The sequence below is a fragment of the Mastomys coucha genome, unplaced genomic scaffold (assembly GCF_008632895.1).
Source record: "Mastomys coucha isolate ucsf_1 unplaced genomic scaffold, UCSF_Mcou_1 pScaffold23, whole genome shotgun sequence".
NCBI classification, from domain to species: domain Eukaryota; kingdom Metazoa; phylum Chordata; class Mammalia; order Rodentia; family Muridae; genus Mastomys; species Mastomys coucha.
In genome coordinates, this window is record NW_022196906.1 from 94,658,784 (window position 1) to 94,681,565 (window position 22,782).

Consider the following 22,782-nt stretch of genomic DNA (forward strand, 5'->3'; position numbering starts at 1 on the left):
CAGCCTTTCTTTCTATCTTAACTATCACATTAAGGATAGTTACCCACATCAAAGTTCAAGAAGATCCCACCTAGACATAACTGATCACAGCAAGGCGGTGGTGGTGCACATCTTTAATCCCAGCACCCAGGAGACAGAGGTAGGCAGATCTGTGAGTTCCAGGCCTGCTTGGTCTACATGGTGAGTTTCCAGGCCAGCCAGGGCTACACAGTGAGACCCTGTCTGAAAAAAATAACTTCAAAAAAGTAAAATAAAATAAGTGCTGGGTGGTGATGGTGCACACCCTTAGTCCAAACGGCCAAGACTACACAGCAAAACCCTGCCTTGAAAAAAAAAATTAAAATCCATTCTATTAAAGGTAGGTGTACATACACCCCTCCACCTGAAGCTGAAGATCAAGTTCCCATTACCATTACAAAAAGGATAGTAAAATAGCAAACCAGTAAAGGCAGAAACATGGGACACCAGGAGCCACTTCCCAATACAACAGAGCACAACAGAGCCTCCCAAGGGAGCCCTAGTGAGTTAAAGGCCATCAGTCCGGGCAAGGGTGGAGACCTTCTGATTATGGGAAACCATTTGCAATTCAGATCACAGGTAAAAATCTCACAGCACACAAGCACCAGCTGCCACTGAACCGCAACCACCACAGATCCCAAGCCAAGACCTTCCCTCCACTCACACCTTATCTCCGCTCCACTGAGCACCAAAGAGAACTCAGATAAGGACCTAGATCTGGGTCAGGCATTCTGTTTACTGCAGATGAGAGCTGCAGGACTCTCAGGGCACAGGACGCAGGCGCAGCTCTTACCTTCACCATGAATGTGAAGTCTGTTAGGGCAGGGGAGTAGACGGCCCCACCAGCACACGGGCCCATGATCAGAGAAATCTGCGGGATGACTCCGGACGCTGTGACATTCCTCTGCCGACACAGAAAAACAACAAAGAATCTGGTTACAGAAGTACTCGGATAGTAATCTGCAGGAAGATAAAAGCAACAATAAAATCGAGTTTTGCTTTTGCTTCCACAGAAATCTCTACGCAGGAGGCAAAAGATGTAATCAGGAAAGTGCTTCCAAAATTAGGTGTGCAGCTTTGTTCCCATAGCAGAGGAGCCGTTTACGGGTCACTTTCTGAAACAAAGAACTGGTCTTGACGGCAGTTCCTCAACATGGCCACCATGGTGTGAGCTATACGTCCCAACCACTGTTTGGTCCAGGACCGAGTGTCTGCAAAGCCACCAGGGATAAGCAGCCTGTACCAGCCCGCTTGTAGCCCTAAGCTCTATGCTGAGATCCGGCACACCCTCCACAGAAGTTCTCAGAAGCTGGGAAATGAGACCACCAAGGCAGGTGCCGTTAAGTGGTCTCCAGCATCTGCTCGTCCTCGGGCAAGGCTTGGTAGCTGTGAGCGGAAAGCCTACACAGGGGGCTTGTGTGGACAAAGGTGTTATGAAGAAAGTAAGTCTCAAGCCCTAGGAAAACAGAATTTGGGGCCCAAGGACTCATGTAAGGTGATGGGCCAATCACTCCTTGCTTTATTCCTCTCCCCTTCTCCTTCACCCTTAGTGGAACCAAGTTTGGAAAATTTCAGCAAAACAAAACAAAGACTAAAAACTGGGAGAAACTGTCAGTGACACGTATCCAAGGCTCTAAAAATGAACTACCTGTGAATAAAATATTTATGAATAAAAAAAATTGCTGAGCAAGTCAGAAATGGCAGCTCACACCAGTATTTGGGAAGCTGAGGCAGGAGACTTATACTACAAGTTCTAGGTCATTCAAGGCCAGCTTGGGCTACATAGTGAGTCCAAGGATAGTCTGGGTTACATTCCTATCTCCTATCTATCTCCAAAAGAAATAAAAAGGAAAAAAAAAAAAAGGCTAAACACCAAAGAAGGTTAAGACAGCTGAGAGTCTAGCAATTTTAATTAAAATTTTCACTAGTCTAATACCAGCTCCGGATGTCTCCTGAGGTGAAAGGAAATGACACCAGACAGCAACCCAAATCCTCAAGAAGCAATTAAGATCACGAACAATGGATAACCTGTGATTAAAGACCAAACGCTGGAGCTGGAGGCTGGGAAGATGGCTAAGTGGATAACTGCGAACATGAGAACCCAGGTTTACATTTCAGGACCGAAAGTCAGACGGAGTCACTTGCAGGTCCATGGACCCAGCACTTCTATTGCAAGATGGAAGGCAGAGGCAGGAGAATTCCTACAAGCTCATGAGCTAGCTACCTTGGAATACGCAGGAGGAATAAAAAAGATACCCTGACTGGAAACAAGGTAGCAGGCAGGGACTGACACCTGGGGCTGTCTTCTGGGGTGACCTCCACAGGTCACCATACATATGCACAGCTGTACACATCCATACCCATACATTAAAAATATATTGCATAAAACCCTCTTCTCTTAATTTGGGACTGGAGCAATGGCTCAGCAATTAGAAGCATTTATTGAATTCAGATCACAGTACCTACATAGGGAGACATATACCAGCCTGTGTGCCCCACTCTTGGGGATCCTACACCATCTTCTGGCCTGCAGAGGCATATGTACACTAGTGGCAGTCTCACACAGATACACGCACACTTAAAAGTATTTTTTTAGAAATAAAGAACAAAGAAAGTAATAATTATAACACTGTATTTGGGCTCATAACTTCAAACACACATGTATACACATGAATATACACATAAAATAAACACATGTACATACACATACATAAAAAATAAGTAAATTTACCCAGGTGATGGTGGTGAATGCCCTTAATTACAACACTCAGGAAACAGACAGGTGGATCTGAGTTCAAGGCCAGCCTGGTCTACAGAGCAAGTTCCAGGACAGCCAGGGCTACACAGAGAAACCCTGTCTTGAAAAACAATAAGTGAATAATTACATATATACATACATATATATATATGTACATGCAAAAGTGTAATGATTTTTAAAAAGAGATTGTGTTGAGATACTTATTACAACCTGTAAGCAATCACTGAACATTCAAAAGAAATGTTACAATGGGATTGAGATTAATATAAGTAAAATACAATAATATACAGATAGAAAAAGATTTATTTTAAGCTAAATGTGGTGATGTGCCCAACCCTTGGGAGACAAAGGCAGGAAGCTAAGGAGTTCTAGGCTAGCCTAGGCTATATAAGACCCTGTCAGGCTTGGGTTGGGGGAAGGAGATGAAAGAGAAAATACAATATTTTGTATGCTTACTTATTTTTAAATTTTTAAATACAGTTTAAAGAATTAGACAAGCATGATAGAACATGCTTATACTCCCAGAATTCTGAGAGCTGAGGAACAAGATTAGGAGTTTGAAGCCAATGTAGGCAATATAACAAGGGCCTGTTCTCTCCACCAAAAAAAGCAGAAAAAAGAAAGAAAAAAACATGGAGAAATTTTAAAAGTACACTAAAAGTATTTAACATAGGAGCAGTGGGCTTGGGGTAGGGTTCTCTTGTTGGTATAAAATCGGTGTTGGTTTTTCTTTTTAGATGGGATCTCACACTATGTTGCCCAGGCTAGTCTCAAACTCATGCGCTCAAGTGATTTCCTGACTAGCTGCAAATGATGGTAGGCATCCTAGCATCCCGACTAACAGGATATAGCCATGTGACATCACAGAAGACAGATGACACCGCTTTAGGAAACCAGGAAATAACTTTAGCCACAGGACTGCCGGAGGGACCTTTCCGGAACCCTGGAGTCTAGTCAAACCCTCTCGGGATGGAGGAGGAAGAAGCTGGTGAATGTCACACGACCTGCTGCTATCTTTCTCCAGCTGTGAGAGCCACACTTACCTCGGCTAGCTGGCACCAAAGAGGGGCAATGAAGACCTCATCCTGGTTAGGGTGGTGGCTTCTATTTTGAGATACTGGGGACCCGTATTAGGCAAGCACTGTGCCTCATCTCCAGCCAGGATGTGTATTTTCGCCATCAATTGTGGCTTCTGAAGGGTCAGCAAGGAAGCGGACCTCCATTCAATTCTGATGGACTGTTTCCTTATTACAAGGGACAGGACACTGTTCCCCACCCTTGGTCTAAGCTTCTGAGAACATCTCTTTGGGTTTGTTTGCTTGCTTGCTGGCTTGCTTGTTTTGAGACAGGGTTTTTCTTTTTTTTTCTTTTTTTTCTTTTTTTCTTTTCTTATTTTAATATTACTGGAAAAATATTAATATTTTTTTATTTTTAATATTACTGGACTTGTATTGTAAAGACTTTTTTTTTTTAGATTTATTTATTTATTATATGTAAGTACACTGTAGCTGTCAGACGCACCAGAAGAGGGCGTTAGATCTCATTACGGGTGGTTGTGAGCCACCATGTGGTTGCTGGGATTTGAACTCATGACTTTCCGAAGAGCAGTCGGTGCTCTTCCCCGCTGAGCCATCTCACCAGCCCTCTTTTTTCTTTTTTTAATTAGATATTTTTTCTTTATTTACATCTCAAATGTTATCCCCTTCCTTGGTTTCCCCTCCGGAAACCCCCTATCCCCTCCCTTCCCCCTGATCACCCACCCACCCACTCCTGCTTCCTGGCTCTGGCATTCCCCAACACTGGGGCACAGAGCCTTCATAGAACCAAGGGCCTCTCCTCCCATTGATGACCGACAAGGCCATCCTCTGCTATATATGCAGCTGGAGCGATGGGTCCCTCCATGTGTACTCTCTGGTTGGTGGTTTAGTCCCTGGGAGCTCTGGGGCAGTACTGGTTAGTTCATATTGTTGTGCCTCCTATGGTGCTGCAAACCCCTTCAGGTTCCTGGGTCCATTCTCTAGTTCCTCCATTGGGGACCCTACGCTCAGTCCAATGGTTGGCTGTGAGCATCCACCTCTGTATTTGTCAGGCACTGGTAGAGCCTCTCAGGAGACAGCGATATCAGGCTCCTGTCAGCAAGCACTTGTTGGCATCCACAATGGTGTCTGGGTTTGGTAACTGTATATGGGATGAATCCCCAGGTGGGGTAGTCTCTGCTCCACACTTTGTCTCTGTAACTACTCCTATGGGTATTTTGTTCCCCCTTCTAAGAAGGACCAAAGTATCCATACTTTGGTCTTCCCTCTTGAGCTTCATGTGGTCTATAAATTGTATCTTGGGTATTCCGAGTTTCTGGGCTAATAGCCACTTATCAGTGAGTGCATAGCAGGTATGTTCTTTTGTGATTGGGTCCAGTCAAATGCGGGAAGAAATATAACCCCAGACTTCCCAGATTTGATGAAAGACACAAATGTTCACATTTAAGAAGCTCAACAAACTCTAAAGAATGATGAGTTCACTGACATCACACTGTGACCTGTTATAGTAAACTGTGAATCTCCCGCCCAGGAAGGAAGCAGAAAGCAGCTGCGCAGAAAGGCTTCCCTCTGACAAAAGGATCCCAGTAAGATAATGGTCAAGCCCAGGAGGCAGCAGGACATAGTTCAAGTGCTTGATGAAAAACCTGTCAACCAAGCATTCAGCATCCAGCAAAGCCAAACTTCAAGGAAGGAAGAGCGAGACATTTCCAGATAACAAAGGCCAAGGAGGGAGGCCACTGGCAGCTGAGACGTCACACAAGAAACACAAAAGCAGTTCTTTGGTCTGACTTAAAACGACACTAGATTGCTACAGGAAGCCGTAAGAGACACTAGTAAATCCAACTGTCTAGGCAAAGCTTGTGATGCAGCGTTCCTGCAATTGTTTGTATGTATGTATGTCTTTTAAATCTGTTAACAGAGACATCAGGTGTAAAGAATGATCTTCAATGATGTAGACATACAGAAGCACCACGTCCACACACTTTTTTTTTTTTTTTTTTTGGTTTTAGTTTTTCTCTGTGTAGCCCTTGCTGTCCTGGAACTCAGAAATCCATCTGTCTTAACTTCCTTTCAACCAGTTAAGCTCTTGGTTCTAATTCCCCAGATGACCACTAAGAAAAGACACTTTAAAATATAGCGAAGGATGCCAAGCGCACTTTGCGTGACGGGAGTATTTGAAGCGTAAACTTCAAGGAAAGTCAGTCTCCTGCCTCCGCTTTGTTGCCTGGCACCCCAAACTCAGAGGTGGCCCAGATATGTCCTCGTACTAGTGTGCTAGGAACTCACCAAGATATCATTTTCTTACAGCTAGCAAGAGAAAATTCGGACATTGCTTTCTCTGTGAGTTTGAGACTAGCCTAGACTCTGTGAGTTTGAGACTAGCCTAGACCATGAAAGCTCTGTGTCAACACGGAGCTATATAGTGAGACCCAGTCCAAAAGAAGTTTTTAAAAATTTAAACTAAGGTCATGAAAAACAAAGACTACAGAACTGCCCCAAATTAAAGAAAGAAAATAGAGGTATGACAATTGGGTTCATTCCAGGTCAGGAACAAAAGTTAAGGAAAGAGGGAGAGGAAAAGGAGAGAGGAAGGGGAGGGGAGGAGAGGAGAGGGAATGGGAAAGGAGGGATAGAAGAGAAAGAAGAGGGGAAGAGAAAGAGAAGAGGAGGGAGAGGAAGAGAGGAAAGGAGAGAAGACAAGAGAAGAAAGGAGGAAGGGGAGGGACAGAGAGGAAAAGGAAGGAAGCGATTACGAGCTTTATTAAGGCCACTAGATAAAGACTATGCATATTAGTAATAGATCCATATCACATCTCATTTTATGTTTATATTCTGGTTAATGTTCCTGGGAAATACACAGTGAAGGACTAAAGAGCTAAAGGAAACAAAATATCATCAATTTGCCCTCAAGTGTTTCTAATGTAACATGCAAATTTGTATTTCTAGAAAGAATGATACATTGAGTGGGGGCAGCATGTCTGGTTAAAGGGCACAGGACAGGGCTGGAGAGATGGCTCAGAGGTTAAGAGCACTGACTGCTCTTTCAGAGGTCCTGAGTTCAATTCCCAGCAACCACATGGTGGCTCCTAACCTTCCGTAATGGGATCCGACGCTCTCTTCTGGTATGTCTGAAGACAGCTACAGTGTGCTCATATGCATAAAATAAAACAAACAAATATTTAGGAGGCACAGGACAGATCTTGGAACTTGTTTCCCATGAGGTCTGAAATTATATCACAACTAAAAGTTACCAGAGAGTAACAGCAGAGCAGCAACGGAATGGCACAGTCCTGTGACAAGCAGGTGTTGCGAGCAATTCATTCAACACCACAGACCTCAAAGTTGCTAAGGCCTGGTTCCTGGAAACAGCAGCAACTGGAGCCCCAGCTCAAACATCTATCAGATGAGATCCCAAAACCCAGCCACACTCTAAAATGTGGCCACTTCTCTTGGGACCTCTTTTTTCCCCTATAAAACACAGACATGATTTCCTTTTGGTTTTTTTTTGTTTGTTTGTTTTTTTGTTTTTGTTTTTTTGAGACAGGGTTCTCTGTGTAGCCCTGGCTGTCCTGGAACTCACTCTGTAGACCAGGCTGGCCACGAACTCAGAAATTTGCCTGCCTCTGCCTCTCAAGTGCTGGGATTAAAGGCGTGCACCACCACTGCCCGGCCCAGACATGATTTCCAAACCATGAGCCGCAAAGACTTTCCTGACTTCCCTGTACTGGACAAGCAACCACAGAGCTAATGTTTCCTGTGGTGGGTTAACCTCAGAGCTTGGAGAGAAGATTAAAAAGCATGTTTAGAACATACAAAAGCTGGGTAGCTTTTCAAGTAATGTGAATACACTTACAATTTACTGAGGGTCTCACACACACAAACAATTTGATGAACTGTGAAGAGCAATGACCAGGGACAAGATATTTGTTATGCTGAAGGGGTGGGATGGATAGCCCTGGACTGACTAGAAACTGCCTGTCTCCCCTCTGTCTCTCCTAGCAGACCCCTATCCCCGTCTCCTTCATCAGCCATTTCATATGTCAAATAGTGCAGGTATCTGAAATGATGTCCTCCAAGAGTTTCTGATGATGAGATGTGGAAAGATTTCATTTTTCTTTGTTATTACGGTTTAGACTTTGTATAATAAATAGTCCCTAATGTTTAAAAAGAGAGTGCTTAATTCAAAAAAGTCTTCAGGGCTACACAGAGAAACCCTGTCTCAAAAAATCAAAAAAAAAAAAAGTTTTAATTCTAGCAAATCAGTTTACTTTAACATTCCTTACCATCTCTCTTTGCTTAAAAAGATAAATTAGATAGATCAATAGATAGATAGATAGATAGATAGATAGATAGATAGATAAGAAGAAAAACATTTCCAAGTTCTCTCTCTTCATGAGTGACCTTGAACTAATTATTTATCCAACAACTGGCCCTTTCTCAAGAACAAAAAGCAGTCTTTGCAGCCCATTTGGCCAGTCATCCAACCTTCATCCCACCCATGGTGGCAGTGACAGAAGAGGCACTATGCAGGGAAGATGGGGCAGAGGACTATATGGTAAGACAGGCACTAGCACACACTTACAGAGACAAATTTGTTAATAGGTTTCTCACCAGGAAGATGTCTGCGTAGCCAGCCAAGGACTCCACTCCTTCCTGGATTCTGGCGCCCCCGGAATCATTGAGCCCAATCACTGGAGCCCCCACTGTTATGGCCTGGTCCATGATCTAAAACGGTATAGAAAAATCTTATGAGACATCTGCTCTGAGTACCAAAACCAGCAAGCAATGACAAAGCCCCTTGCTGGGCCAAGGAGAAGGTTTATGCCTTGCTAGATGAAAGCGTCACCAGACTGAGAGGACACAGCCTGTGCCCTGTCCAAGTCCAGCTGCCCATCCTCTATTAATAGCCATTAAAGGAGCCAAATGAACACGAAAGCAGAAAAAGGGGATTTATTCAGTGTGACCACACAGGAAAGAAAGACAAAGGGATCCAGGATCCACCCATCCTAAGTCTACTTTCAGGGGTCTTGGCAACACTACAAGGTATGCATCACGGTATGGTTCCTGCGGCCCCCCACCCCCAGCTCCTAGTCTTTCCTACAAGGTCATCTGATGAGCTATGAATCTTTCTCCAGTGCTGTGGGATATCCACAAGAGAAGGAGGCTCGGTCATGGGTTTAAGTCTTTGTTAGCTGGCTGTCTGACTATATTGTGTGTTCAGGATCCCAGTTTAGCCCTGAGCCTTTCTCGGGGTGAGTTTTTGAGCACAAAAACCATGTTCTGGGTTGACATATTTCAGTTAACAAGAACATTTAACCAGAAGCTAAACTACAAAAGCCAAAAAGCAATATCAGTACATTTAGAGACTTTTCCAGTACTATGGTCTTTGATGGATTAGCTCTGTTTTCTTTTTTTTGGCAGGTGGTGTCTCAGCTGCCAACCTGCTGAGTTTTACAACCTGAACGGCACTTCTGTCATGGAATCAGTTGTGCTAAGGTCTGAGGCCTGTTACACGAGGAGACAGGTTCCTCCTCTGGATGTCACCAGGGTTTCAGCCATTTCTCTCCCAGGATGACATTCCTAGAAAGTTTACATTTCTTGCAGCCCATTCTTTCAACAGTCCAGTAACCAAAGATGGGCGCATGGGTGTCTCTTTTTATTAGTGGTTCCTTAACCTTCCTAATGCTGTGATCCTTTAATACACTGGCCCACATATTAACCTGAGACCAGACCCACTGCGACAGATTTTCCTCCTGGGTCACCAGTTCCGACAGCTTTATGTGTAGCATCCCTTAGATGGCTAGTGAAGCACATTTACTTCATTATGTCATGTGACCATTACAACCGAAGCAGTAAAAAAGGAAAACTAGGAAAATTTAAAGGTAATTGGCTAGCCTGGCCATGAAGGCGCACGTCTTTAATCCCAGCAATTGGGAGGCAGAGGCAGGCAGGTCTCTGAGTTCAAGGCCAGCCTGGTCTATGGAGAGTGTTCCAGGACAGCCAGGGCTACACAGAAAAACCCTGTCTCAAAAAGTAAAAAAGGGAATTGGGTTAAGGTCTCCAGAGTAACACCTGTCTAAAATCCAGGTAGCTGCATTATAGAGGGAAACTTACCCAGCTATAAATAATTCAATATTGATTCCAAAACTCTCTAAACATCAACACTGCCAGCATCACTCCTCAGACCATCTCAGTCCTGTGGGATGTATCTGGGGAGCTTTTCTTGTTTGGTTGGTTGCTTGAGGTTCTGTTTGTGTTTGAGTTTCTTCTTCAGCAGAATTCGGAATTGACTCCAAGGTCTGCTCACGTTGGGCACATATCCTATCCAAGAGCTCTAACTCAGTCCTCCAGAGTGTTTTTAAACCTTCACGCAGGGGCTGAAGAGATTGCTCAGTGGTTAAGAGCACTTGCTCTTGCAAAAGATCCCAATTCAGTTCCTAGAATCCACAGGGTAGTTCACAACTATCTGTAACTCCTGTTGTTGAGAATGCACCACCCTCTTCTGGCTTCTGTAGGCACCAGGCACACACAGTACATAGACATGCATATAGGCAAAAATAAACAACTCCTTCTTATAAAAGAAAAATACTACTGTTATATCATGCAATCTTTGTACTGCTCTTTACATTTTAGCACCTGGACTCTCTGCCTAGATCTTTTCTTCGGATTCCCAGAATATCAGTTTGGCTGTGAATGCCTACATGATCTACGAATGTGAGTTAGAAAAAGTTTACATTGTCACCTGTATGAATTCTAGACAGTGTCTAACACTCCCTTTACTTATGAACTCACACCTGTGCCTTTGCCATTATTAGAAACCAGAAGCTTCCACTACATTAAAATTGCTGAACATCAGGATTTTTTCACTCGAGCCTTCTTTGAACTATACCAGTTAAAAGATTCACTGCTAAGTCTCATTATTTAATGCACTAATAAGTACATATATTAATGAGCCGGATATAGTGGTACTTGCCTTCAATCCCAGCACTTGGCGGGCAGAGGCAGAAGGACTGAAGTGGGTTTGGCCTAAGGCTGCTTGTGTTATAATGTTAATTCTGGTTCCCAAAACGGCTTACACAAGTGTCTGCACATAAGACACTGAGGGACCCTGCCCACAGTTGGCTCCGAATGGTAAATAAAGATGCCAGCAGCCAATGGCTGGGCAGGACAGACAGAAGCAGGACTTTTGGGATTCCCAGGCTGGGGAGAGAGAAGAGAAGAAGGGAATCACCATGAGAGGTGTGTAGGATAGACCAGCCATGTAAGAATTCAGGTAAGTGGCTCTAGTGTTCACTTCCCTGACTGGGTCTGGGGCAGCAGAGATGAAATATAGATTTTAAAGGATGTTAACTCCAGAGTACCAGAGGGTGGTGTTTGCTAGCCACAAGAAGAATTAGAAGTGCCTCGTCTTTGAGCTAGCCAAGGCATATCAAACTTCACTGGTGCGTGTTGGTGTGTGTGTGTGTGTGTGTGTGTGTGTGTGTGTGTGTGTGTGTCTGTCTGTCTGTCTGTCTTTCATTCTCGAATCCAGAGAGCTCCTTGGTGGGTCCAGCTTATGTGCTACCCACCAGGAGCTGAAGCAGTTAATTTGCAGCTACAGTGGAGTCTGGGTTTGAGGCCAGCTTGGTTTACAGAGAAAGTTCTAGAACAGCCAGGACTACACAAAGAAACCCTTTCATAAAATCACAACAACAATAACAACATACATTCCAGATGTGCTTTTGAACACTTTCACTCCTCACAAGCAAAGGCCAGAGGAGAATGTTGAGTGTCTTCCTCTGTCACCCTCCATCTTATTTTTTGAGACAGAGTCTCTCAATGAGCCCAAAGCTTGATGTTCTGCTTCATGGGCTGGCCAGCAAACTTCCAGGTTCTGCCTATTGCCCAAAAGCTGGGGTTATAAGCACATGTGGTCACGCTTGGCTTTTATGTAAGAGTTGGAGATTTGAACTCTGGTCCATTTGTTTTCACACCAAGTACTCCCGCCCACTGTACCATCTCTCCAGCCCTCAGCCTTGTAATATTAGATGTTATTATGTGCATGGAGAAATGTAAGGGTTGCCAGGAGGACAGGTTCACACATAGAATCCCAGCACTGGGGCAGAGGAAGGCAGGAAGCTAAGGGAAGCTAGGAAGGAGGAGGAGAAGAGAACAGAACGGATAGAATGAATGTGGGAGTAGACCTTACGGGTCACACAGACAGTATGAAAAGACTTTAAGAGATGAGCTAAGAGTCCCCCCTCCAGTCAGTGCCGTCTCGTACAGATCTGTTCCAGCTCCATTCACTGCACTCCAGAATGCTCAGCGTGTGCCACATAAAACTGGTGGAAGCACTGGGTTTATTTTCAATAGTAAACACTTACTTTGCAGATCTTTTGAGCATGTGCTCCTGACAGACTGCCTCCAAACACTGTAAAATCCTGAAAAGAAAAACAATTAAAGCAGCAGGTAAACCATAATGACTAGGCAGAGCCGAAGACGGAATGGGAAGTGGGAGGAAACGGGAAACCCACACTGTTAACGGTGTTTCAGATGTTCAAAAAAAATAGGGAAAAAACCCTCTAACTCATAGATTATTCCCCAAGTTAGGTAATAAAATATCTTAAAGGGAGTTTAAGATCAGGAGTGTAGGATCGGGGTCAAAAGACTTAGTCTTTGTTCTACAGAAATGACTCAGAGCTCGGAGGCAGTAGCTCAAGTGAGATTAACCCTGTTAGATTCTACCAGTGTCAGACAGACTCTGCCACTTCCAGGAAGTATGGACTCTGGAAAAGGAGGAGGAAAACAAAAGGCAACCAGAGTCCCCCAATCCCAGTTTCTGAAAACTTCAGACTTGGAGTGTCTCATAAGCATGAAGACAATAGCAGCAGGCTAGCCCAGGGATAGCAGCAGGCTAGCCCAGAAGAACTGGAATCACAAGGATACCACATGATTAGGAGGAAGGAAGGAAGGAAGGAAGGAAGGAAGGAAGGAAGGAAGGAAGGAAGGACACCTACAGAAGTGACACAGGGAAGGAACCAGGAAAAGGCGGGTGGACATTAAAAAAGGAGTAAGCCTGTGTTAATAAAACTCACAGAGCCCCTGTTCACCTTAAGAGGTGAGAGGCTATTCCTCTAAATAAACAAAAAACCTGAGTCAGAGACATCCAGACTCAGGATCCCTGGCCTGAAAGAAGGCATAGATAAGGAGGAAACCCAGAGATTAGAAGCCTGAGTCCTGAACCCGCCTTGCTGGTTCCTCCTTCCCCTCTGCATAGAGCACGCTGAGGGCCAGAGACCAAGGGAAGGAGGACACCTTTCCGGGAAAACAGATAAATCCCAGAAAACCTACCTGTGTCTGCATCCTGGAGATCACATTGAAGAGGCTGGCTCATTGCACCCCAAATCTGGTACCCAGCTTCTTTTGAATGCCCATTTTTCCTAGTCACATCCTCAAACCTGGAAAGGCTCCTCTGTGGTCCAAAGCATTTGCCTGGAACCTCTCTTACCCTTTCTGTGGTCACCTGTGCTGCCCCCACTCTACCTATAAGTTGGCGTCTTCAGAATGAGAGCCCTGCCTTCATCATCTCCAACTCCTCTTCCTCTCTTCCACTTACACCGGGAGCAGAAAAGGTGCTCAAAAATACCACAAATACGCTAAGTTTGAATTTCTGTAGTGGCTTTAAGTAGTGAGACGTGGGGAGAATACACTATTTTGTCATATCATTTCTTTTTTTTTTTTTTCGAGACAAGGTTTCTCTGTAGCCCCCGCTGTCTTGGAACTCACTCTGTAGACCAGGCTGGCCTCTAACTCAGAAATCCACCTGCCTCTGCCTCCCAAGTGCTGGGATTAAAGGCGTGCACCACCACCAGCTTGTCATATCATTTCTATGCTACCTTCTTTACGAATGTTTGCCCAGCTCATAAAAATTGAAAGAAAAAAAAATGTGAGCTTCAACATCTGGCTGACCGAAATAGAAAAATTTATTATGAAATAACAGAAGAAATATCCTGTTTCTATTGCTGCCTTGACAAAGTAACACAGATTCATAAAAGACAAAACACTTTCATTCTCTCACATTCTTTTTTTTTTTTTTAAGATTAAATATTATGTGTAAGTACACTGTAGCTGTCTTCAGACACATCAGAAGAGGGCACCAGATCTCATTACAGATGGTTGTGAGCCACCATGTAGTTGCTGGGATTTGAACTCATGACCTTCGGAAGAGCAGTCAGCGCTCTTAACTGTTGAGCCATCTCTCCAGCCCTATTCTCTCACATTCTGTGGTTTACAAGTTCCCTCCTAGGGGCCTCACTGGGCTACAACCAAGGTCAACGGGTCTGTGATCTCTCAGGTTTCAGGGGCGGTCTGTTTATCTTTTCTAAGCCTCTAGAGATGGCACCCATTGCTGCTCTTATAGGATTCTTCTCTATTTTCAAAGTCGGATACAGCAGGAGGAGTCCTCTCCTCCACTTTTAAAGACCCTCGTGATGACATCTGGCCTCCTGGGTGGTAACCCAGGCAACACTATCATAAGGTCAATCAGAACCTTGATTCTTCTTTACTGAGTGTACTGGTTGGTCCTGTGTAAAAACATGACACAAGCTGGCGTTATCACAGAGAAAGGAGCCTCCCTTGAAATGCCTCCATGAGATCCAGCTGTAAGGCATTTTTTTTCAATTAGTGAACAAGGGGGGGGAGGGTCCAGCCCATTGTGGGTGGTGCCATCCTTGGGCTGATGGTCCTGGGTTCTATAAGAAAGCAATCTGAGCAAGCCAGGGGAAGCAAGCCTTTAAACAGAATCCCTCCATGGCCTCTGCATCCAATCCTTCCTCCAGGTTCCTGCCCTGTGTGAGTTCCTGTCCTGACTTCCTTTGGTGATGAACAGCAATGTGGAAGTAAGCTGAATAAACCCTTTCCTTCCCAACTTACGTCTTGGTCATGATGTTTTGTGCAGGAATAAAAACCCTGACTAAGGCACCGTGTCAGGTAAAACACAGCTTATAGAGATTAAAATTTTGGACATGCAGAGCTAAAGAGATGGCTCAGCCGTTAGGAAAACTGGCTACTCTTGCGAACGATCCAGGTTTCATTCCCAGCACCCACTTGGTGCTCATAACCATCTCTAACTCCAGATCCAGGCAATTCTGATGCCCTCTTCTGGCATACACACAGTACAAGGACATATTAGCAGGCAAACACCTATACACATTAAAAAAAATTGTACATGACGTACATCCTTGTAGGATTCTGCCTAAGAGGTCCACCTCAGATCTCACTGTACACCAACTACATCTCTCTTGATGGAACCTCACAAAATGTATTTGGGTATTTTCAAAAAAGCCCAGCGCTCAGGGACCTATGCTTTTAAGAATCAATTTCTTCTACTCGGGCTGCATCTGAATCCTCCGTGCAGCCCAGAACTCCATAACCCACAGCCATAAAGCACAGTCAGAGGAATCAACTCATTCTTTGACCAACTTCACACCAGCTTACTACCCTGCCACCGCCTCCCAGACAAAGACAAAGGCCTCCCTCTTCCTAAGAAGAAAACAGCCTTAAGACAACACTATAAGTGTGGCTGGAGAGATGGCTCAGCAGTTAAGATTACTGACTGCTCTGCCAGAGGTCCTGAGTTCAATTCCCAGCAACCACATGGTGGCTCACAACCATCTGTAATAGGATCCGATGCCCTCTTCTGGTATGTCTGAAGACAGTGACACTGCATTCAAATACATAAAATTAATAAATAAATCTTAAAAAAAAAAAAAGAAGAAGAAGAAGACTGCCAGGCAGTGGTGGCGCACGCCTTTAATCCCAGCACTTGGGAGGCAGAGGCAGGTAGATTTCTGAGTTCAAGGCCAGCCTGGTCTACAGAGTGAGTTCCAGGACAGCCAGGGCTACACAGAGAAACCCTGTCCGGAAAAACAAAACAAAACAAAACAAAACAAAGAGACTACATCTGAACACACACACACACACATACACACACACACAACAAAAGCAAATCTGTCATGTGCCCCAAACTATAAGTAAGATTTCATTTCTCTAAATTGTCTTCTTTCACATATTTTGTTCCTGGTTCTACCTTGTTCACTGAGTTCATTTACTGAAGTTTGGACATACCTGACTGAAGACATAAACCAATCGTCCATTGATTCGGCCTCGTCCAGTGACCACGCTATCTCCAGGAAACTACCAGAAAAATGGAAAAATAAAGATTAAAAAAAAAAACCTTCCCTTTCGTGTTCTTTGTGTAGCCCTGGCTATCCTGGAACTAGCTCTGTGCACAAGGCTGGCCTTGCATTCACAGAGATCTGCCTTCCTCTGCCTCCTGAGTGCTGGAATTTAAGGCGTACACCACCACTGACAGGCCCAAATGCATCTTATAGTCAAGTTGACATCATGCCTTTGTGAAAAACAAATTTTCTAAGGTTTGGTTGAAAGAAGGTTCAAACTAAAAAACAAAGTTTGGTTTAGTCCTTAGTACACCAAGAGAAAGAAAGAAAGAAAGAAAGAAAGAAAGAAAGAAAGAAAGAAAGAAAGAAAGAAAGAAATTGAAATAAAGGCAAAATAACTATTAAGAGGGCCACCTGGCCATTTACTCTTGAGATAAACATATAAGGAAACATACAGAACTTGGCATGGTGGCACATGCCTGGGATCCCAGCAAAAACTAAGGAGGGAGGATCATTACAAGTTTGAGGTCAGCCTTGGCTACACAATAACACCCTGAGAGAGAGAGAGAAAGAGAGAGAGAGAGAGAGAGAGAGAGAGAGAGAGAGAGAGAGAGAGAAAGAGAGAGAGAGAGAGAGAGAGAGAGAGAGAGGGGAGAGAGAGAGAGAGGGGAGAGAGAGAGAGAGAGAGAGAGAGAGAGAGAGAGGGGGGCCACTTGCATAGCAGCTCTTCCAAAGTCACACATTGCTACCCAAACCCACTCTTTTTCATGGAAACTCCAGCATCAGTGTGCCCATAACGACTCAGACAGAGCCTACCAGGTTTACATCTTTGGTCACAGACAGCAGATATGTAGAGTGGACCAAAAGATAATCCAAAGACCTCCACATACCTATGAAAAGCAATCTGGTTTTATTGACCTCAAAGACTCAGAAGTGTATGAGGTGCACGTCTGTGATTCCCCTCAGGAGGCTAAGGCCAAGAGGTACACGAGTTCAAGGCTAGCCTGGGGCTATATAAAGATCTAAGGCAGCCTGTGTAACATAGACAAATGGAAAAAGAAAAAAACAAAACACAACAATAAAAACACCCGAAACATAGGCTCAAACTTAAGAAGATTAAAAGCAACAATCAGCCTGCATTTAGATGAGGGCCTGGTTCACGGAACCCATCTGAGGGATAGTCTTATGATCCTCCTTCCAAACTTGTCATTCTGTATGACGAGGAATGAAACCTACAACCTGAGCCTTGGAAGTTGAACCTGAGTTACACTGCAGAGAATAAACAGCCACCCACAGTCATCTACAGACAAAGACGAAGCTAGGAGCCGGGTGGTGGTGTCGCAGGCCTTTAATCCTAGCACTTGGGAGGCAGAGGCCGGCAGATTTCTGAGTTCGAGGCCAGCCTGGTCTACAGAGTGAGTATCAGGACAGCCAGGGCTATACAGAGAAACCCTGTCTCAAAAAAAAAAAGGGGGGAGGGGGGAGGCAACAGGGGTATGTTTTTGTTTGTTTTTTTTGTTTTTTGGAGGGGAAACTGGGAATGGAGAAATTCGCATGTAAATAAAGAAAATATCTAAAATAAAATAAAATAAAATAAAATGGACAAAAAAAAAAAAGAATAAAAAAAAAAGAAAAAGAAAAAAAATGAAGCTAGGAGAGAACCCGAAGGTCCAGTGGGTCTGAGATAAAAGCTCTATGGACTCTTTGCTCTGGTGGGAAGGCCAGCAAGCCCTGGGAAGTGTTCACACCACCACTGGACAGATAAAGTTACCTTGTTCTTGTCAGCAGCCATTCCGAAGTCGGCACATCTGTGTTCCACAAACATGTCGCTCTCCACGAAGCTGCCAGGATCCAGCAGAAGACTGATCCGCTCCCTGGCTGTTAGCTTTCCCTACAACACAGGGATCCATTGGTGACGTCGCCACAGACCAGGTTAACAAGCAAGTAAGATGCGCTGGCAGGAAAGCCAGGGGCACAGGCTTTTCGCCTTTGCCCCAATGTGAAAGGCTCCATTCTATCTGTTCTTGCCCAAGGTAGACTGGCGCTAGTAATAGACTTTGTTTCAACCAGGACAGCAGGGTAGGTTGGGGTGCTCCAGAGCCAATTTGCCTGTGGAAGGAAACCCAAGGAGGAGGGAGGAAACTGAGGCAGGCTTAGTGAGGGTCAGAGACTTACAGGCTCTTTTCAGAGAAGCACACTTCAGCCAGGCACGGCCTCTCCCCTCCAGCTCTCTGCCTCCACTCTTGGGCACTAATGGGTCCTCGGCCTTCACAAGGGCTTGTTCTTCTTCTATCCTAAGTAGGAATCTCTGCTTAGAGACACTATAACTAACAAAGCCAAGTTCCCATAGCAGGGATCTGTGGGAGTAACCCGGAAGGTGCAGAGTGCTGCAGAGTTTCTTGGGTTGCGGGGGTGTTTTAAAGACAAAGAAAAGAAAATGGCTGGAGATACAATTCAGTTGGTAGAGGGTTTGCCTACTGTGTACAAAAGCACTGGGTTTAATTCCCAGTACCACATATGCTGCTCATGGTAGTGAATGCCTATAATCCCAGAGCTGGGAGCTGGGGGATGGGGCGGGGTTAGAAGCAGAGGGATCAGAAGTTCAGCACCATCCTTGGCTGCACAGAGACGTCAAGGCCAACCCGGGCTGCGTGACATCCTAATTCAAAATGTCCTTTCGATGAAGATGAATCCTCGATCTACCAAAAGCCTCCCTGTCTTAGGCTCCCAAAACCTCAAATCTGTAAATTCCTTGGCCTACTGTGTTAAGAAAGCAACACATACACACATTAAACGAACAAGAAAAAAAAACTTTAATTTAGTTATTCTTTTTTTTTTTTGGAGACAGGGTTTCTCTGTACAGCTCTGGCTGTCCTGGAACTCACTCTGTAGACCAGGCTGGCCTGGAACTCAGAAATCCACCTGCCTCTGCCTCCCAAGTGCTGGGATTAAAGGCCACCACTGCCCGGCTAATTTAGTTATTCTAAGAAAATAGTGACAGCCAAGGAGGTTGTGAAAAACAAATTTACTTTTGGGGTAAACGATCCAAAAAAACTATGTAGATAGATAGATAGATAGATAGATAGATAGATAGATAGATAGATATTTAGATAATAGATTGATAAGCTCTGACAGCAGAAAACTGCTCTGAAGGCCTTGATCTAAGAGCATCAGGATCTGCCTGGGGAGAAATAGGCAACTGAGGGTTGCCCCAAGAGAGAGGTTATCAGAGCAGTGGACAGGCTTTCCCAGAAAACTTAATAGCCCTTCAGTAGGACTCCAAGGGAGAGAAGGCTTATGCCTCACTGCTAACCATTCAACCACATTTACACCCCTAAGTGTCAAGAGGAATAGTTATCCTTGAGAGTTTTCAAACGGAACTCAGGACATCTGAATCAACATTTGACCTAGACTTAAGACCCAGATTTTCACACATTTGAGTAGAACTTGAATGTCCTTCGCGGGGAGTGCTTCCCTCAGGGCACCTTCCTGTTAACTTATCCAGCTCTTCAGTCTGGACTCACACGAGTCAAGGTCACACTGGGCAAGTCTGGCTTCAAGTCTAGGGTCACCTCTTCCAGCTTCTGTTTTCTCTGCTGCTAAATGACCTCCCCAGGAGAAACTCAATGTGATTCCCGCCTTTAAATCCAGGCAGTGATTCAGTGCCTGAGAGTTTACATAAAGTCCACCTGCTTCCTATGCAGCAGATCGATACAGGAAACTCTCAAGAGGTCGACCTGATTTCGTTGGGCACAGGCGTCATAAATCCCTGGCACGCACGGAAACACCCACCCCAGGTTAATGTGAACGTAACCAAGTTTTTTTCTTAATACTTTATGCCTCAGTTTTACTGCTTCCTTCCCGGTGAAGGGAAAAAAAGAGACTGCCATAAACTCTCTCAGGCAGCAGAAGAACAATCCAGTCTTTTAAATTCAGAGCCCGAGGACGCTTAGTGAAGGGATTTTATTCTAACAAGAAGTGGAAGGCCTTATTCTGTTTATAGTGCTTTCTAAAGAACAGCTTTTCCCAAAAGTTCATAGCAGCCAAGTGGAGCGCAGCAGGAGACGGGTCGCAACCATCCACCCATCCGATCAATGCCCTCCACCACCGCCTGGGGACCTCCCTAAGGGTGCAGATGCTCGTCCTGGTCTACCGACACCCGAGGGGGGCTCTAGGTTCTCCAGGTGAACGTTCTCGCCGCGCCCCTCCCAGGCACAGCGCCTATTGGCTGGGAGGCGCGTGCGCCGCATGCCCGGCGCGCTGTGATAGGTCGAGAGCGCAGGGGCAGGACGCACTGGCGCCCCGGACTCACTCGCTTGTGCTGCGCGTCGATGCGGCGCTGGCCTCCTCCCAACAACGCGGCTTGGCGCTTGTTGTCGATGCGCTCGTTAACTGAAACCGGCTGGCTGCAAAGGCTGCGGATCGTGGTGCCGAGGCTGCAATTCAGAACGCTGAGCCTCGCTCCAGCCGCCACCGCCCGAAAACGAATCGCCGCCGCCATTTTTTTTTTTTTTTAGTCTGCCAGCGTGCCACACACCACTCTGCACCTCGGGACGCATGCGCAGAGAGCGTAGCCATAGCGGGTCTGCGCCTGCGCGTCGTCGCTGGAGCCAAAGCGCTTAGTAGTTCCTGGCTTGCATTCAGGCTCAAGGCAGTCCTGTAGGGATGTGCTAGGAAATAAACTGCCTCTCAGATCTGTGCCTGTGTGGCTGCACAGAACAAGGACTTCATTCCTTGTTCTGCGTTAGCCATCTAAACCCCAGGCTTCGTCGACCCACTTCCCTCAAAAATGAATAGATAATGAGCTCAAACCAACTGTTACCAAATGCTGTGCCAGGTTTTGCCCTCATAACCTAGCCTTGAAATAATTTATATCCCAGATTTCACAGATGAGATACACAAGAACAGAAGTAGGTTTGTACAGAGTCAAGACTGAAACGTGAGCTACATACTGAGCTCCAGAGAGGGTCTTTTAAAGGGGAGAGGAGCTGGGGAGCTACTTGGCTAGGTGGTTAAACCCTTTTGGGATCCCCAAAGTCAGTAAAGCGAGAGTAATGAGTATCTGTATTGAGAGGTTGCCTAGGTGAGAGAACAGACAGAAATAAAAGCATCACAGGAAGCTCACGGATCAGCCAGGCTGGCATGTGCAGCAGCAAATGAGACCCAATCCTCACACAAGGGGACCATTGACACCCCGTGTTATCCTGTGACTTCCACATGTGCACACCCAAACTCTGATACACACATGAGGGGTTTTTTTTTAATGTTTTTTTAAGTTTGTGACAAGACACAGAAATACATTTTTAGAGACCATTGTGCTGGGTATAAGAACCACTGCGCAATAGGGTTTTGCAGAAGGGGAGAAAGGTTGGCCTCAACCCTCAATACGACAAAGACAAGATGTACTGGGGTGGGGGTTCAATGGATACAAAATTAAAAGGGAACACAGGGTAAGGAACAATCTGACAAACTTAACCCATGCTTTGCTGAAGGCAAGCCAGGATGCTGAGACATCATTTTGGGGACAGTGGAAGAGGAACCTTATCAAATGTTGAGGGTGACCCCTTATCAAGGGTGGAAGTTTCCGGCATAACTGACTTAGCAGGATTCTTGGCAAAGCTACCCTGTAGAAGAGAGGACCTGGGAGCCAAGGTCAGTTCTATTCAAGAGGATGCTCAGTAGAGCCTGACCAAAGTTTGGTCAAGAGAATCTTGTCAACACAGCTGCTTTGCCATTTGCTGGGAGGAAGTAAGAAAAGTAAACTAAGTGCCAAAGGCTTAGACTCAGACCTACTGATTCAGAGAGTGGGTGGGGCCGCTGACCTCCCTTGCAAGTGCCCTTTAGTCCATCCAGATGCTGAAATGTAAGAATCGATGCTCCAGTGCTTTTGAAAACTCTACTATTAATGCTTTCCCGTTTGTTTACCCAGCTAAGTGGCAGGTCTTTAAGGCAAAGTACAAGGTGCATATTTCTCATTCTTAGCCAAAAAAAAAAAAACCTGCCAGAGTTGATTATTAACCCTTCCTTGATCCACCTCACTGCAGGACTCCCATAGAATTCAAATTCTGGCCTGAGACTTTAAAGTTAATGTCGTTTTATTTATCTATTTTCAATTACGTTTTGAGGCATGGTCTCCTCAACTGGCCTGGAACTCATGATGTAGACCAGGTTGGCCAGAAACTCACAGAGGTAGATCCATCTGCCTCAGCCTTTCAAGTCCTGGGGTTAAACATGGCTGAATAATCATCTTTGAGCCACCTACGTGCCACAAGCTGTGTTTCTTAGATCAGGAATTGTTTCCCTCAACACAGAAGTTGAATGTCCAAAGTCTGAAGTCTCCTGACTGGGCAAGGACCACCTACATCTACTGGACACCAGATGAGAGAGCTCTTGGCCCTGCTTTAAGGACCATAATAATCTAGAGAGGTAGACAAGTGGTAGGCTTTGGGAGAATTTGAGCAGTGCTGTGTGTTTAGAATGTACGTGAGAAGATAAGAAGCAACAGTGGAAGAAAAAAGGATCTGGCATGGTAGCATGCACACCTTTAATCCCAGCCCTCAAGAAACATGGGTAGGAGGATCTCTGTGTGTTTGAGGCCAACCCAGTCAGTCTGCATAGGAAGTTCTTAGACCAGCCAGGGCTACATAGTGAGACCCTGCGTCAAAAAAAAAAAAAAAAAAAAAAATCCTGCTTGTTCATAATCACGCACATGCACTTAAATTTGGTTATATCTCCAACTTTTGGAGGAACGGTGGCAAATCAGACCATAAAGAGTTGGGCGTGTCTACAATTGGGACTTTGGGGGTCC

The 22,782-nt window shown here is 45.1% G+C and overlaps 1 protein-coding gene across 1 annotated transcript in view; it reads right to left on the reverse strand.

Annotated features, from left to right (window-relative positions):
• Window positions 1–20,490, reverse strand: part of Pccb (propionyl-CoA carboxylase subunit beta) — a 58,031-nt gene extending 37,541 nt beyond the window's left edge. Inside the window, exons 1-6 of the mRNA XM_031344521.1 lie at window positions 20,287–20,490; window positions 17,746–17,865; window positions 15,922–15,990; window positions 12,180–12,236; window positions 8,428–8,541; window positions 812–922 (exon numbers count right to left, since the gene is read on the reverse strand). Coding sequence (XP_031200381.1) covers window positions 812–922; window positions 8,428–8,541; window positions 12,180–12,236; window positions 15,922–15,990; window positions 17,746–17,865; window positions 20,287–20,475 — 660 coding nt within the window. The 5' untranslated portion in view covers window positions 20,476–20,490. The remainder of the gene's footprint in view (window positions 1–811; window positions 923–8,427; window positions 8,542–12,179; window positions 12,237–15,921; window positions 15,991–17,745; window positions 17,866–20,286) is intronic.
• Between the last annotated feature and the right edge of the window lie 2,292 nt (window positions 20,491–22,782).